The sequence below is a fragment of the Muscardinus avellanarius genome, assembly GCF_963383645.1.
Source record: "Muscardinus avellanarius genome assembly, chromosome: 12".
In the NCBI taxonomy this organism is placed as follows: domain Eukaryota; kingdom Metazoa; phylum Chordata; class Mammalia; order Rodentia; family Gliridae; genus Muscardinus; species Muscardinus avellanarius.
Window position 1 is genome coordinate 37045570 of NC_137798.1, and position 15395 is coordinate 37060964.

Genomic DNA, 15395 nt, shown 5'->3' on the forward strand with positions numbered 1-15395 from the left:
TCCTGCTGTCACAGCCTCCCAAATGATGGGATTACAAGCATGGGTCACCATGTCCAGCTAATCCTACTTTTAAAGAACGGTATTTCCATCATTAAAACCAGCCTTAGGCCAAGTGCAACAGTATATCTGTAATCAGAGCTACTTAAGAGGCCGAGCAGGAAGATCACAAACTTGGGGCCAGCCTTAGCAACTTAGAGAAACCCTGTCTAAAAATAAAAATAAAAAATTTAAAAAAGGTATGGGGCTATCATGTGTGGTGGCACACACCTGTAATCCTAATCCTTGGGAAGCTGTGACTGGAAGATCACAGGCTTAAGACCAGGTTAAGCAATTTAGTGAGACTCTCAGCAATCTACAGAGACCCTGCTTCAAAACAAAAAATAAAAAAGGGCTGGGGGTATAGACTGGAGATAGACTGCTGCTGGGTTCAATTCCCAGTACAAAAAGAAAAAAAAGGTGGAAGGAGGGGGGAGAAAAGGTTGGAGTGAGAATACAGCTTAGTGATTGTATACCAGTGCATTCAATTACCACTACTGCCCAAACAAACAAAAAAGTAGACAAAACAAACCCAAAAAAGTAGAAATCTGTCTATACGACAGATTTTTAGATTTGGAGGTTCTCTTAAGTTCTGAAATGCTGCACATTTTGCCTCAAACTTGAAAATGAAAAGGATCGTCTATAGCAACACTTCTCAACTGCCAGGCTACTAATGGGAGTGTGCCGTGACCACTGCAAGCCGAAAATGTTGAAAAGCAGTGGTGGCTAATTATAATCTCAAACACAACTCAATTTCTGAGGAAAGTTCAGAGAGAAACTGGTTATGTTTAAGATAAGATAACCTTAAAACTAATGATGCTTATCAACCACTTCATCAGAACTTATAGGTAATGGCTTTCATCTTTCTACATTTGTTAGATACATTATTAGAACATTAAGGGGAAAACTTTCCCCTTAATATTTTAGCAACATATACATTAAAATGTTTCATTTCTCCATCTCTGAAGGAAAAAAAAGTTTATGTAATAATTTAGAATAGAGGACAAATAAAGACAAGGGATCACAAAAATATTTCTGTTCTACAGTATTTATACATTACCTGGAACATTATAAGCACCTAATATATGTTTACAGTTTAATGAATATTCCAAATATTAAATTCAATACTAATAGGAGAAAAATGAATTGAAATGAGAGATTTAAGAGGTAAATATACGAAAGCTGCGTCCCAACTCCAAAAATGAACAAAAGAAAATAGTTATGAATATGATATACAATCTTGTACAGCTAAAGAATATTAAACTGGAGTAAATCTGAGTTTCAAATAAAAGCAACTAAAGGCTCATTTATAATTTTATACTCACACAAAGGCAGCTAACTAGGCTAGACAAGTTGACATGTCGTGGAGCAAACATATGAAGCTGCTGAAGGCAAGAGATGGCCTGGGCTTGAACGAGGCAGTCTGGGTTATCTTGCATCACTGCACAGCCCAACAGACAAGAAGTCCTTAAGGCAGAAATTGAAGTACTGTTACCTAAGATAAAAAGCCAAAAGCTTTTAGTAATTGGCCTTTACAATCATTACTCTTTAAACACATCAGATTTTAAAATTTATTTCCAGTTTTAGCCTTAAGGATATATGAAGTAAAATTTCTACTACAAAATGTTTGAGTGACCGTTAGAAGTTGTATGGGAATTAGAAAACAATGATTGTGGTCAGTGTGGATGGAAATGTTAGGAATAGATTCAGGGTTCCAATTAGGGTGAAAGTTTGTAGTGGGTCTCCATCTCTTTTGATCCCTCTATCAGCTCTTTTGATTGTTGGTATCTGGCCTTGACTGGACTCCACTGGTTTAATCCAGCTGACTAGTTTGCTCCTCTTTTACCTAATTCGGACTGTTTTGGTTTTGTACGAGTGGAAGGAAATGAGGATCACAAATTCAAGTATGTGTGTCGAGAAATCACCAAAATTTATTTCCAGTTTTAGCCTTAAGAATCTACTAAGTAAAATTTCTACTACAAAAGAAGAGATAAGGTTGGGGATGGTGGTTCATGCCTGTGGTCCCTGTATTTGGGAGAAAGGAGGTTTACAGGTTTGATGCCAGCCTCAGCAATTTAGTGAGACCCTATTTCAAAAATAAAAATTAAAAAGGCTTGGGGTGTATCTAGGAGGTATAATGCCCCTGGGTTGAATATATAGTACCAAAAAGTTAAAAATAAGTAAAAATTGACAGTAAACTTAGTCCTGTTTGTATGAATTGGGAGTTACAGTCATATACCATGCAACCTGAACAGATCAGAATATCTGAAGTAAGATGTGGTGATTGATGCACACCTGTAATCCCAGTACTTGGGAGGCTGAGACACAAGGATTGTAGGTTTGAGGCCAGCCAACTTAGTCAGGTTTTCAGCAACTTAGTGATACCTTGTTTCCAAATAAAAAACAAAATAGGGCAGGAGATATAGCCTGGAGGTAAAAGGAAGGTCCATAGGTTTCACCCCCAGTATTATCGAAACAACAACAACAAAAAACCAAATAAACAAAAAGAATATTTAAGATTTGAGGCTTTTTTCCCTAAAAAGATAGGGCTTAGCCGGGAGTGGTGGCACATGCTTGTAATCCCAGCATTTATACTCTTGTGCTCAATCCCCAGTGCCACAAAAATAAAATAACAGACGTGAAGTAGAATAGCTTAAAGAGCCTTGCCTTTTTTTTTTTTTTTAAACAGGACTGGGGAAGGAACCCGGTGGCATTCTACCTCTGAGCTATACCCACAGCCCTATATTTTTTTATTCTTTATTTTGAAACAGGGTCTCACTGAGTTGCAAAGGGCCTCACTAAGTAGTTAAGGCGAGGCTATCCTCAAACCACAATCCTCTTGTCTCAGCCTCTCAAGTACTGAAATTACGACAGTGTACCACCACACCTGGCTCATGTCTGCCATTTTAATTTCTAAGGTATATATCTTACCTTTTTTTCTGGTACTAGGGATAGAACCCAGGGGCATTCTACCTTTGAGCTATACCCTAGCCCTATTTTTTATTCTTTTTTTTTTTTTATTTTTTTGTGGTACTGGGGATGGAACCCAGGGCCTTCTACCTCCGGGCTATACTCCCAGACCTATTTTACATTTTATTTGGAAACAGGGTCTCTTAAACCAGCTGAGGCCAGGTTCGAACCTGTGCAATCCTCCTCTCTCAGCTTTCCAAACCCAGGGATTACAAGCATGCGCCACCACGCCCGACATTCTTTATTTTGAAATAGGGCCTCACTGAGTAGCTGAGGCTGGCTGCAAACCTGTGAACCTATTGTCTCAGCCTCCCAAGTACTGGGATTACAAGTGTGTGCCACCACACCTGGCTTATATTTTACCTTTCTAAAAATGGTATTTATTCCTTGTCTTTAGAAGGTGTACGAAATCAGGCCAAATGACATTTATTCATTCGTTTAATAAAACATACTGAACATGTACCAAATGCCGAACAGAGAGACTGGGAACTGAACTCATTTTTATGTATATGCATTAAATGTAAAATGTCACAAAAACAGCCCATGCATACCTTGTAGCTCTGGGCCTAGTGTGGTAATAAGTGCATTCAAACAGCGACCAAGACTCTGGTGAACTTCGGCATGTGTAGGAGGCACATTGAGCAGCAATGCTATAATGAGAGAAAGGGTAGGTTCCACATGCACGTAGTAGAGTGGGCCAGCAGAGTCGATTACCAGTGACAGAGAATGCAGTGCCCAGGTCTGTGAAGAAAAGAAAAACCATTAAAAATGTTGCAGGAGCATCAAGAAACAGAAAAGACGTTAAGTTTTTTGTCGAAGCACATGATAAAGTAATGGCACAGTATTATGTTTTGTGTGTGTGGCACTAAGAATTTGGAAAGAGAAACTGAAGTCTTTAAGAGTTTAAGAAAATTCTTATTAAATATTCACTATACAACCAACTCAGAAACAATCATCAAATTTAGATATATGTGAGCAACTAAGAATTCCAAGTTATAGGGCTAGGATGTGGCTAAGTGGTAGAGTGCTTGCCTAGCATGAGGCCATCAGTTCAATCCCTATCACTGCCAAAAAAATTAAAATATAAAAAACGTATACAAAAATTCTAAGATAATGTTTGGCACTCTAGCTGACAGTCTGAATCAAATGTAGTGTTTTGAAAGCTGCTTATTCTTTATCCTACATAAAAATGAAAATTTGACGGGCATGGGGGCTCACACTTGTAATCCTGCGCTTGGGAGGCAGAGACAGGAGGATCGTGCAGGTTCGAAGCCAGCCTCAGCTGGCTTAAGAGACCCTGTTTCCAAATAAAGAAATATAAAATAGGTCTGGGAGTATAGCCCGGAGGTAGAAAGGTTTCCAGGAACCCCAGTACCACAAAAAAAAAGAAAGAAAGAAAGAAAATTCAAGTGTTTTTTAAAGATTCAATAAAATCGACAACTATATGCAACAACATGGAAAAATATATAGTGCAAATATAAGAATGTGTGGAAAGAGAATAGGCAGATCATATATAGAAAAAGCCAGTATGGCCAGGCGTGGTGGCGCACGCTTGTAATCCCAGCATTCGGGAGGCTGAGACCTGGAGGATCACGGTTCGCGGACAGCCTCAGCTACTTAGTGAGGCCCTCTGCAACTCAGTGAGACCCGGTTTCAAAATAAAGAATAAAAAATAGGGGGAGGGGGTGTAGCTTGGAGGTCAAATGCCCCTGGGTTCCAACCCCAGACCCCCCCCCCACCAAAAAAAGAAAAAGTCAGTGTGTTGCAGGATTAACAGAGATAGTTTCTGGGTCAGTTGATGGGACTGAAAATAGAGGCTGAGAAGTAGTTTGCCTACCTTTTCAGTAGGGAGCTGTTAAAATGAAAAGTTTTTTTTGAAAAGCAAATATGGTTTCATATTTAGAGAGGGTTTGAAAGAAAAAAATCTAAAAATAATATGACCTATTAGGAGGCTATTACAGTAATCCCCTAATTACTATATTATACACACATAGGGGGAAGAGATAAGACATGAAAAGTAAAGTGACAGAAAGAATAAAAACCAGTTCAGAGTTAAGATGTCAGGAGAAAGAGCCGGGAGTGGTGGCGCATGCCTGTAATCCCAGTATTTGGGGGCTGAGGCAGGAGGACCAAAGGTTCAAGGACCTGCTCAGCAACTTGGCAAGACCCTCAGCTACACAGCAGACTCTTCCAAGAAAATAATAATGATAGAAAAACAAGGCTGGGGGTGTACTAGAGACAGAGTGATCCCCAAGACAACCCCCCACACACATAGAATAATAATTTTGACAGAAATGGGTATAATAAGTACATCAATATGTTATACTGGTTACGAATAAGGCACACCTGTAATTGTAGTACTAGGGAGGCTAAGACTAGTAGGAGGAGGATCACAGGTTTGACTCCAGCCTCAGCAACTTAGCAAGACTCAGCAACCTAGCCCGTTTCAAAACAAAAATTAAAAGGGCTGGTGGCATAGTTCAGAAGTAGGACTGTCTCTGGGTTCAATCTCCAGTACCACAAAAAATGGGCTCTAAATGAACCTCTGATTTGGATTTTTTATCTCATTCCATGATTTAATAGCTTTTCAGCTGTAAACAAGTTACTTAGCTTCTGTAAGCTTACTGCATTTCCCTGTAATAAATTCTACCTCCTAAATTACTATGAAGATTAAATAAGCTAATATATGTAGAAAAATATAACACAATGCTTCATACATACTAAGTTCTTAAATATAGTAGAAGCTATTATGATAGAAGGGTAACTCATTTGTGTGTGTGGGGGTGGGGTGGGGATGGAACCCAGGGGCATTCTACCTCCAGCTACACCCCCTGCCCTATTTTTTTCATTCTTTATTTTGAAACAGGATCTCACTAAGTTGTGCAGGGCCTCACGAAGTAGCTGACGCTGCCTGCGAACCGCGATCCTCCTGTCTCAGCCTCCCGAACGCTGGGATTACAAGCATGAGCCACCATACCTGGCCTAAGGTTGAATCATTTTTAGGAGAAGACACTGACACTGACTTTAGATCCTCTGAGTGTGAGAAGAAGATAGACTTGAATTTTAAAAATCCATCAAAGTTAATAATCTCATTTGACATTTAGTATGGGGGAAATGTTATTCACAAATTAGTCAGTAAAAATATAATCAGTATTTTTACAAGCCTTGAATTTCAAGAAAGGTGTCATGTGAGGTACTCACCTGCACATCAGGAGAAGTGCTGTCCTGAGACAAAGTATAAAGGATTCCAATGCAAGAATTCAAGTGCTGAGAAGACCCTACTCCTCCTATGTACCTGTGTAGGGATCCCAAAGCCAACGAGTGTCCTGTTCTGGTAACCACGTCTCTTGCTGACTTTAATCTGTAATCATAGAAATAAAAATATATGACAGCACTGGAAAAAACAAAACAAAAACTAATGTATGTAACCTTGTTACTTAGACCAAAAAAAGTTTTTTTTTCTTTGGCGCAGTACTGGGTATCAAACTCAGGGCCTTGTTCATGCTAGCCAGTGTTCTACCACTGAGCTACATTCTCACTTATTTTTATTTAATTAATTAATTAATTAATTAATTTTTGTGGTACTGGAGATGGAACCCAGGGGCCTTCTACCTCTGGGCTAGACTCCCAGACCTATTTTATATTTTATTTGGAAACAGGGTCTCACTAAGTTGCTGAGAGCCTAAGTAGCTGAGGCTGGCTTCAAAACTGTGATCCTCCTGTTTCAACCAACCATGTACTGAGATTACAAGAATACGCCACCACACCTGGCTCCCAGCCCTAATTTTTATTCTTTATTTTTAATTAATTAATTAATTAATTTGGTGGTACTGGGATTCTTGGAAACCCTTCTGCCTCCGGGTTACACTCCCAGACCTATTTTTATATTTTTTTATTTGGAAACAGGGTCTCTTAAGCCAGCGTGGCTAGCTTCAAACCTGCGTGATTCTCCTGTCTTTGCCTCCCAAGCATGGGGATTACAAGCGTGTGCCACCACATCTGGCTTTATTCTTTATTTTGAAACAGGATCTCACTGAGTTGCAAAGGGCTTCATTAAGTAGCTGAGGCTGTCCTCAAACTGTGATCCTCTTGTCTCAGCCTCCCATGTGCTGCTGAGATTACAAGCGTGTGCCACCTTGCCTGGCTCTCACCTGTTTTTAAATTTTATTGAGATAGGGCCTTGATAAACTGTTCAGGCTGACATCAAAATTGCAATCCTCTTGCTTCAGTCTCCTGAGTAGTTGTGACTACAGGCATGTACTACTGAGCCTAACTAGACAAAATTTTTTATAAGAATAAACACAAAGCTGGGGTGGTGGCGCACATTTGTAATCCCAGCATTTGGCAAGCTGAAACAGGAGGATTGCTGTTCACGGACAGCCTCAGCTACTACTTAGTGAGGCTCTTTGTAACTCAGTGAGACTCTGAGTTAAATAAAAAAAATAGGGCTGGGGGTGTAGCTCGGAGGTAGAATGCCCCTGGGTTTCATCCCCAGTACCAAAAAAAAAAAAAAAAAAGAATAGTTACAAAATTAAGAAATATATTATAAGCCAATTGCAGTGGTGCACACCTGTAATCCTAGTACTCTGGAGATCGAGACAGGAGGATCGTAGGTTCCAGCTCAGAGATAGAATGCTCTTGGGTTCAATCCTCAGCATCCCTCCCCTTCCCCAAGGCCCCCAAACCAAAAGATTAAAACTAAAACACTAATAATTTTATGTTTTAAGATCAGCAGCCCTCTTATTTTAAAGCACCCACTCTGTCACTTTTCTTAGCTAAATTTCAGAATGAAGTTCTCACTAGCCCCAACAAACCAGCATGCTACATCCAGTTTTGATACAAAGCCCATGAGTATTAAATAAGAAATTCACTTACTTGTCAAAGCTAACTTGAGCTAGTCCAGCAGTAAAAGCTCCATCATCAACTACTTGGGCTAATCTAGCCCAAGCCTCTGCAGCTGCACATCTCAAAAGGGGGTTGCAGCTTTCTAGGGCTCCCATCACTAACGTTAGGGCAAGTCTTTTCATTTCTTCTGGACCTAAACTTCCCTTGGAGCCAGCCACATACTGAAGTACATAAAGAACAATCCAAATTTATAACTCTAGCAAATTCTCTTGTCTACCTTGGAGTATATATTCTAGTTAACCAACTATGTTCCTACTTAAAAAAAATCACAACACAAAAATATACACTGATTATACAAACATAATTTGATTCCCCCCACACAAAGCAGAAATTTACCTTCAGGCAAATAATATAATAATCATTATCACTGTGGCATAAATGTATTCAGAAAACACTGATGGAGATGCCTTCAAGATGAATGACCAATGAACCCTACTACATTTTTCTGAGAAATAAGTCATAAATGCAATAGTGAGCAGGATTTGGTCCACAGGCCAAAGATCATTAATTTCTGGTTTAGTGTTATATGAAGAAAAAGTGTAAGAATTTCACATCCTGAAGCACATTCATTAGGAGATTAAGACAAATGAAAAAAAAAATGGCCTTTAAAAACATTTCCCAACCAACTTAATTAGTCACAGACTTTTTGAAATTAAGCAAATATTGAGAGATGAAAAAAAAAAAAAAAGAATTACCTTCAAGAAATTAGAAACTGAAGAAGCAACATGTAACTGAACTACTTGCTGCCAGGCTCCTTTTGTGTGCTTTATACTGTTCAAAAGTTGTTCCAAAATAAGAAGCCTAAAAGCAGAAACAACAGACTTAAAACCAAGTAGGATACATTTTTAAGATAAGCAAGCCAGGGGACAGCTAAGTTCTGCTGCTAATTTGTTCTGCTGCAATATTTTCTTGCAATACTAAAATGAGACAAATATTTTAATGTGAAGACCCTGAAATGCTTTAGAAATATATATTATAACCAAAAGAAAAATATTTTGATTATGAATCACTCTGACAGTAGGGGAGAAACATTATTTGTGAAAAAAATTACAAGTGTATCTTTTTTTTTTTTTACAGATAATACAAAATTGATTTTACTCTGGCAAATCCAGTCATTTCAGTAACTATTTTCTAAACAAAAATGCATAGAAGCTCCTTGCATCAATACTTGGGAGGCTAAAACAGAAGGACTGTCGATTTCAGTCCTTAGCAATTTAGCAACACTTTAAGGAATTTAGCAAGACTGTGTTTCAAAATCTAAATAAAAAGAGCTGGAGGGGGGATTTCAGTGATAAGAGTGCCCTTGAGTTCAATCTTCAGTTAAAAAAAGAAAGAAAAAAAAAGAGAAAAGAAAAGAAAAAAGGAACCATGGGACTGAGGATTAACTCTGTGGCAATGTTTGTTCAGCATATGTGAGGCCCTGGGTCTTTGATCCAGTACAACAAGAAAAGAGAAGAGAAGGAAATGGGGATCATATTGAACTCTTTGCTAATAATTTGGTTCTATTTTCTAATGCTGGGATTACAAGGGTGCGCCCCCACGCCTGGCACCAGACTAAATTTTTAAAAATTGTCTTACTAGCCGGGTGTGGTGGCACACCCTTGTAATCCCAGTATTGGGGAAGCCGAGACGGGAGGACAGCAGTTCATGGACAGCCTCAGCTACTTAGTGAGGCCCTCCGTAACTTAGTGAGACCCTTTTTCAAAATAAAGAATAAAAAATAGAGCAGGGGGTGTAGCTCGGGGTTCAAATGCCCCTGGGTTCCATCCCCAGACCCAACCAAAAAAAAAAAAAAAAAAAAATTTAGTCTGCCACTAAAATAATATACTTCACCAATTCTCTAGACTGGGTTATCTAGAAAACTTCTAATTTTCTTTACTATAAGCAGCACAATAAATATTTTATCTATATTTCTGCCCATTGTGCAAAACCATATTTAAGGCACTTTGTTTTATGAACATATTTATGCCCAAACTGCCCTTCAGGAAGAACGTGGGGGGTAAATATGACATCAAGGGGGAATTAAGGACAACCACCATATAAATATGGTCAAGCTAAATTTAAAAACCTAAAGTATCATTATTAGATCTTATATATCTGATATAATGGAATTCTATTGCATTGAAAGCACCAGAAACATGTAAGGCTTATGTCTGAGAATTTTGTCACATTATTATATCACTTGACCTGTACTATTTTTTTGGACAAAATTCATGGGCCAAACTATATGGGGTTGCCAGAGACCCAAATGTTTTTTCCATCCTCTCTCTTCTGACAGCCTGAATATGCTATTAACTAAGACCTTAGAAGAAACTATGTCACCAATTCCTTTAGAGACCTCAACAAAAGATTCTGAATCTTCAGGAAGATGCAGATGATTCATTCATAGTAATTCTGACTGGTATTCCTAAGAAGTGCCAATTATAACATGTAATCATCAGTTTGGAAGGAAATAAAAAAGCACTAAAACTTTTAGGCATAGTTGGACCACAAATACACAGTTCACAGAGTAAAGGGCAAAGATATCCACATGAAAATGCTGATATACTTTTGACTTCCAGAGAGAGTAGTATTGAGAACTTGAACTGCTAAGACTTTCCTCACTGCACATCAAGTCACAGGGAATATCATTTGTTAAAGTAGCACATTTATAGCAGTAGTTCCCAATGATGTATATCGGAACCACCCAAGGAGTTAAAAAATCCCAGTGCCTACTGTAATACGCATATCATACTAATAAACCAGAATCTTTATTTTTATTTTTTTGCAGTACTGGACATTAAATGCAGAAGCACTCTACCATTGGGCTATATTCCTAGCCCTTTTATTTTTTTATTTTGAAACAGGGTCTTGGTAAGTTACCAAGGCTAGCCTCAAACTTATAATCTTCCTGCCTCAGCCTACCGAGTATGAAGAATTACAGGTGTGTCACTGTGCCAAATTAGAATCTTGAGGATTTTTAAGGGTTGTTTAGATGATTTTCAATGTGTAAACCAAGGGTGAAACAATCCTCAGGTGAATTTAATAATTCATTTTTTGTAATTAGGTGCAAAACATGTTTAAAGTAAACACAAACACCACCTGAACAAGCTCTATACTATTTTGACTTTTTTTTTTTTTTTTGGTGGTACTGAGGTTCCTGGAAACCCTTCTACCTCCAGGCTACACTCCCAGACCTATTTTATATTTTTATTTGGAAACAGGGTCTCTTAAGCCACCGAGGCTGGCTTCCAACCTGCGTAATCCTCCTGTCTCCGCCTCCCATGTGCAGGGATTACAAGTGTGTGCCACCATGCCCGGTTTATTTTGACTTTTTAATCTTTCAATACTTTTTTTTGTGTGTGTGGTAATAGAAATTGAACTGAGGGGCTCTCTACCACTGAGCTATACCTTGCTGAGATAGGATTACAGGTTTGAGGTCAGCATGCGGTTAACTTGGTAAGACCCTATTTTAAAATTAAAATTAAAAAGAGCCCTGGGGGTGTAGATCAGAGGTAAAATGTCCAGAGTTCAGTCCCCAGTAGTACCCCCATTCACAGCTACATTTTCTTTTGTCAAAATAGAAAGGATCAATTAGTTTAAAGGATAATTTAATTTCTCATAAAAATATGTAAAGGTCTACCACAAACAAGTATCATCACTGGAATATTAGGAAATTAAAAACTCAACATTTGCCGGGTATGGTGATGCAGGCTTGTAATCCCCGCCCTTGGGAGGTGGGGACAGGAGGATGGCGCAGGTTCGAAGCCAGCCTTGCTGGCTTAAGAGACTCTGTTTCTAAATTTAAAAAATATATAAAATAGGTCTGGGAGTATAGCCCGGAGGTAGAAGGGTTTCCAGGAACCCCAGTACCACCAAACAAACAACAAACAAACAAACAAACAAACAAAACAAAACAAAAAAACTCAATGGGCATGGTGACACACACTTGGATTCCCAGCATTTGGGAAGCTGAGACTGGAGGATCATGGCTCAAGGACAGCCTCAGCTACTTAGTGAGGCCCTTTGCAACCTAGTGAGACCCGGTTTCAAAATAAAGAATAAAAAAATAGGGCTAGGGGTGTAGCTTGGAGGTAGAATGCCCTTGGGTTCCATCCCCAGTACTGCTAAAACAAAACAAAACAAAACAAAAACAACTCAACTTTTCAATTCATGTATGAAGTATTCTGTCCCCTCTGGTTATCTAACAACACTCACTGGAAGCTGCCGATGGTTATGATCTACTTTCTGTATCTGGAATACTGGCAGACCATTTAATCTCCAAACGAGTATCTACTATTTTCATTTAGTTGAGACTCCAAACAGAATGAAAGGTTTTACTTTTATCAGGTCTCAACTTTTTAAAAATCTCACCTCTCTAAAACTTAATCCATTATTTTATTATAATCCGGGTAGTGGTGGTAGGGAGAAATATGAACACTTTTTAAAGTTTGTTAAACTGAAAATAAGAAAATTAAATAATTTTCCTGAAACAATAACCGGGCAACAAATCTGAAATGAGAAAGTTTCTCTAGGAGAATAAGAAAATCACTTTTTTTTTTTTTTTTTGGGTGATACTGGGGGTGGAACCCAGAGGCTTTCTACCTCCGGGCTATACTCCCAGATCTTTTTTTTATATTTTATTTGGAAACAGGGTCTCACTAAGTTGCTGAAAGCCTCACTAAGTAGCTGAGGCTACTTTCGAACCTGTGCGATCCTCCTGTCTCAGCCTCCCAAGCGGAGGGATTACAAGCATGCGTCACCATGCCTGGCAGAAAATCACTATTTTTTTTTTTAAAAGGTTGTAGGAAATACATTTTTTGCTTTCTACCTCAGATGTATAAAAATAGTTATTTATGAACATATTTCATTTAAATTCTTCATCCAAAGGCTATCCCCTGTTTCATTCACAGTAGTTACTGCTATACTAATCCAGCTTAATTATTTTAAATTAATTATATTATTTATAAAATAGCAGAGACTTAATTCAAGTCTCATTCTAAGAATCTCTGAATATTCCAGACAACTGTAATTTTCTTATCTTTATTTATTTACAATTCGGTGGTATATTATCTTAAATATCTTAGTACCATAACTTTCTAAGTACAGTATATTTGGGGAATTACAAATAAATTGGTGAAAAAATTATGCTTTGAAATGAAGTTAATAAAAATCAACATAAATTTAATTCACTTTTCTATGTATCGAAAGTAAACTATGTATCAAAAGTAAATAAGTATCAAAAGTAAATAAGTAGTTGACAAGACTAAAATATTTTTAAAGTCTTTATCAAAAGACCAAGGTAAATTCTCTACCTAAATGGTATATTCTGGGAGACATAACTAGACAAACGAAGTAATAAAAGCTATGATCCATCCAAATGCACTGCTATTAGTCATTAGTTAGTATGAGGAAAAGGGAAGAGGGAAGAATATGAATGAATGAGGATTGTAATAATCTATGAACTATTAGCCAGACTATCTTTTTTTTCCCCCCATAGTACTGGGAATGGAACCCAGGGGCATTTTATCTAAGAGCTACACCCCTAGCCCTATTTTGTATTCTTTATTTATTTTATTTTATTTTATTTTATTTTTGGGTGGTATTAGGGTTCCTGGAAACCCTTCTACCTCCGGGCTACACTCCCAGACATATTTTTATATTTTTTTATTTGGAAACAGGGTCTCTTAACCCAGTGAGGCTGGCTTCAAACCTGCGCCATCCTCCTGTCTCTGCCTCCCAAGCGCGGGGATTACAAGCGTGCGCCACCCGGTCTCACTGATTGCAGAGAGCCCAAGTAGCTGAGGCTGGCTGAGAACTGCGATCCTCCTGTCTCAGCCTCTCAAATGCTGGGATTACAAGTGAATGCTAGGATTACAAGAGTGCGCCCACCATGCCCTGCTCTAGCCAGACTATCATGGGAGAGATTAGCTTCCCATTGTTTTTCAGATGATAATAGAATTTCCTGAACACCACATTTTGGTCCCTGAGAAAAATAAATGTCCAGTTAACAATTAAAAAATTAATTGCCAGGTGTTGTGGTGCACACTTGTAATCCCAGTACTTGGGAGGCTGAGACAGGAGGATTGCAGGTTCGAAGCCTGCCTCAGCTACTTAATGAGGCTCTCTGCAGCTTAGTGAGATCCTGTTTCCAAATAAGAAATAAAATCGAGCTGGAAGTTTAGTTCAGAGGTAGAATGCCTCTGGGTTCAATCTCCAGTATCTCTCTCTCTCTCTCTCTCTCTCTCTCTCTCTCTCTCTTTCTCTCTCTCTCTCTCTCTCTCTCTCTCTCTCTCTCTTACACACACACACACACACACACACGTGTGCGCGTGCGCCAAGTATGGTGCTAGATATTGGATTCTGATCCCTGAAAAAGAGATATGTCCAATTATCAATTAAGAAACTAAGCCAAGCCGGGAGTGGTGGCACATGCTTGTAATCCCTGCATTTGGGAGGCTGAGACAGGAGGATCACGCAGGTTCGAAGTCAGCCTCAGCTACTTAGTGAGGCTCTCAGCAACTTAGTGAGACCCTGTTTCCAAATAAAATATAAAAATAGGTCTGAAAGTATAGCACAGAGATAGAAAGCCCCTGGGTAAAAAAATAAATAAATAAATAAACTAAGCCAGGTGTGGTGCTGCATGCCTATAATCCCAATATTTGAGAGGCTAAGATTGGATGATTGCAAATTCGAAGCCAGCCTTAGTAATTTAGAGAAACTGTGTTTCCAAATAAAAATCGGGTTTGGGGCATACCTCAGAGGTAGAATGCCCCTAGGTCAATCCTCAGTACCCAAAACAACAACAACAAAAACTAAAACTTTCATTCTCAATGAGAAATCAGTATCAGCTTTTGGTTTTTCAAAACCAAAGTTCTTTTTCTGGGGGTAGTGTAGGGAAAAGCATCCTACATTTATTTTCTCATAACATCATAAGATGGAAATCCTTACATATTATGTTTCAATGCTCTTTATTTTTTCTATTTTTATTGGGATATAACTGACAAATAAAAATCGTGTAGTTAAGGTATAGAATGCAAGCCGGGCATGGTGGTGCACGCTTGTTATTCCCGCGCTTGGGAGGCTGAGACAGGAGGATCGCACAGGTTCGAAGCCAGCCTCAGCTACTTAGTGAGGCTCTCAGCAACTTAGTGAGACCCTGTTTCCACATAAAGTATAAAATAGGTCTGGGAGTGTAGCCCGGAGGTAGAAAGCCTCTGGGTTCCACACCCAGTACCACCAAAAAAAAAAAAAAAAAAAAAAAAAAAAAAAAAAAAGGTATAGAAGCAATGTTCTGTTCTATGCAATGATCACCACAATCAAGCTAATTAATATATCAAACTAGTCACCACAATTAGCTTGATCACAATGATCAAGCTAATTAATATACCAAATGATATCAAATATATAATTTTTGTGTGAGCCAAAGTTCATTTACAATAAACGGGATTGAACCAGGGGCATTTAACCTCTGTGCTACATCCCCAGCCCTATTTTATTCCAAA

General features: G+C 38.5%; 1 protein-coding gene across 2 annotated transcripts in view; it reads right to left on the minus strand.

Annotated features, from left to right (window-relative positions):
• HEATR5A (HEAT repeat containing 5A) overlaps positions 1 to 15395 on the minus strand; it is a gene marked incomplete at both ends in the record, with an annotated part of 101021 nt that overhangs the window by 43174 nt on the left and 42452 nt on the right. For both annotated transcript variants that reach the window (XM_080706842.1, XM_080706841.1), the window contains 5 exons: positions 1362 to 1531; positions 3558 to 3747; positions 6208 to 6367; positions 7882 to 8072; positions 8607 to 8712. In XM_080706842.1, the coding sequence (XP_080562968.1) occupies positions 1362 to 1531; positions 3558 to 3747; positions 6208 to 6367; positions 7882 to 8072; positions 8607 to 8712 (817 nt within the window). The remainder of the gene's footprint in view (positions 1 to 1361; positions 1532 to 3557; positions 3748 to 6207; positions 6368 to 7881; positions 8073 to 8606; positions 8713 to 15395) is intronic.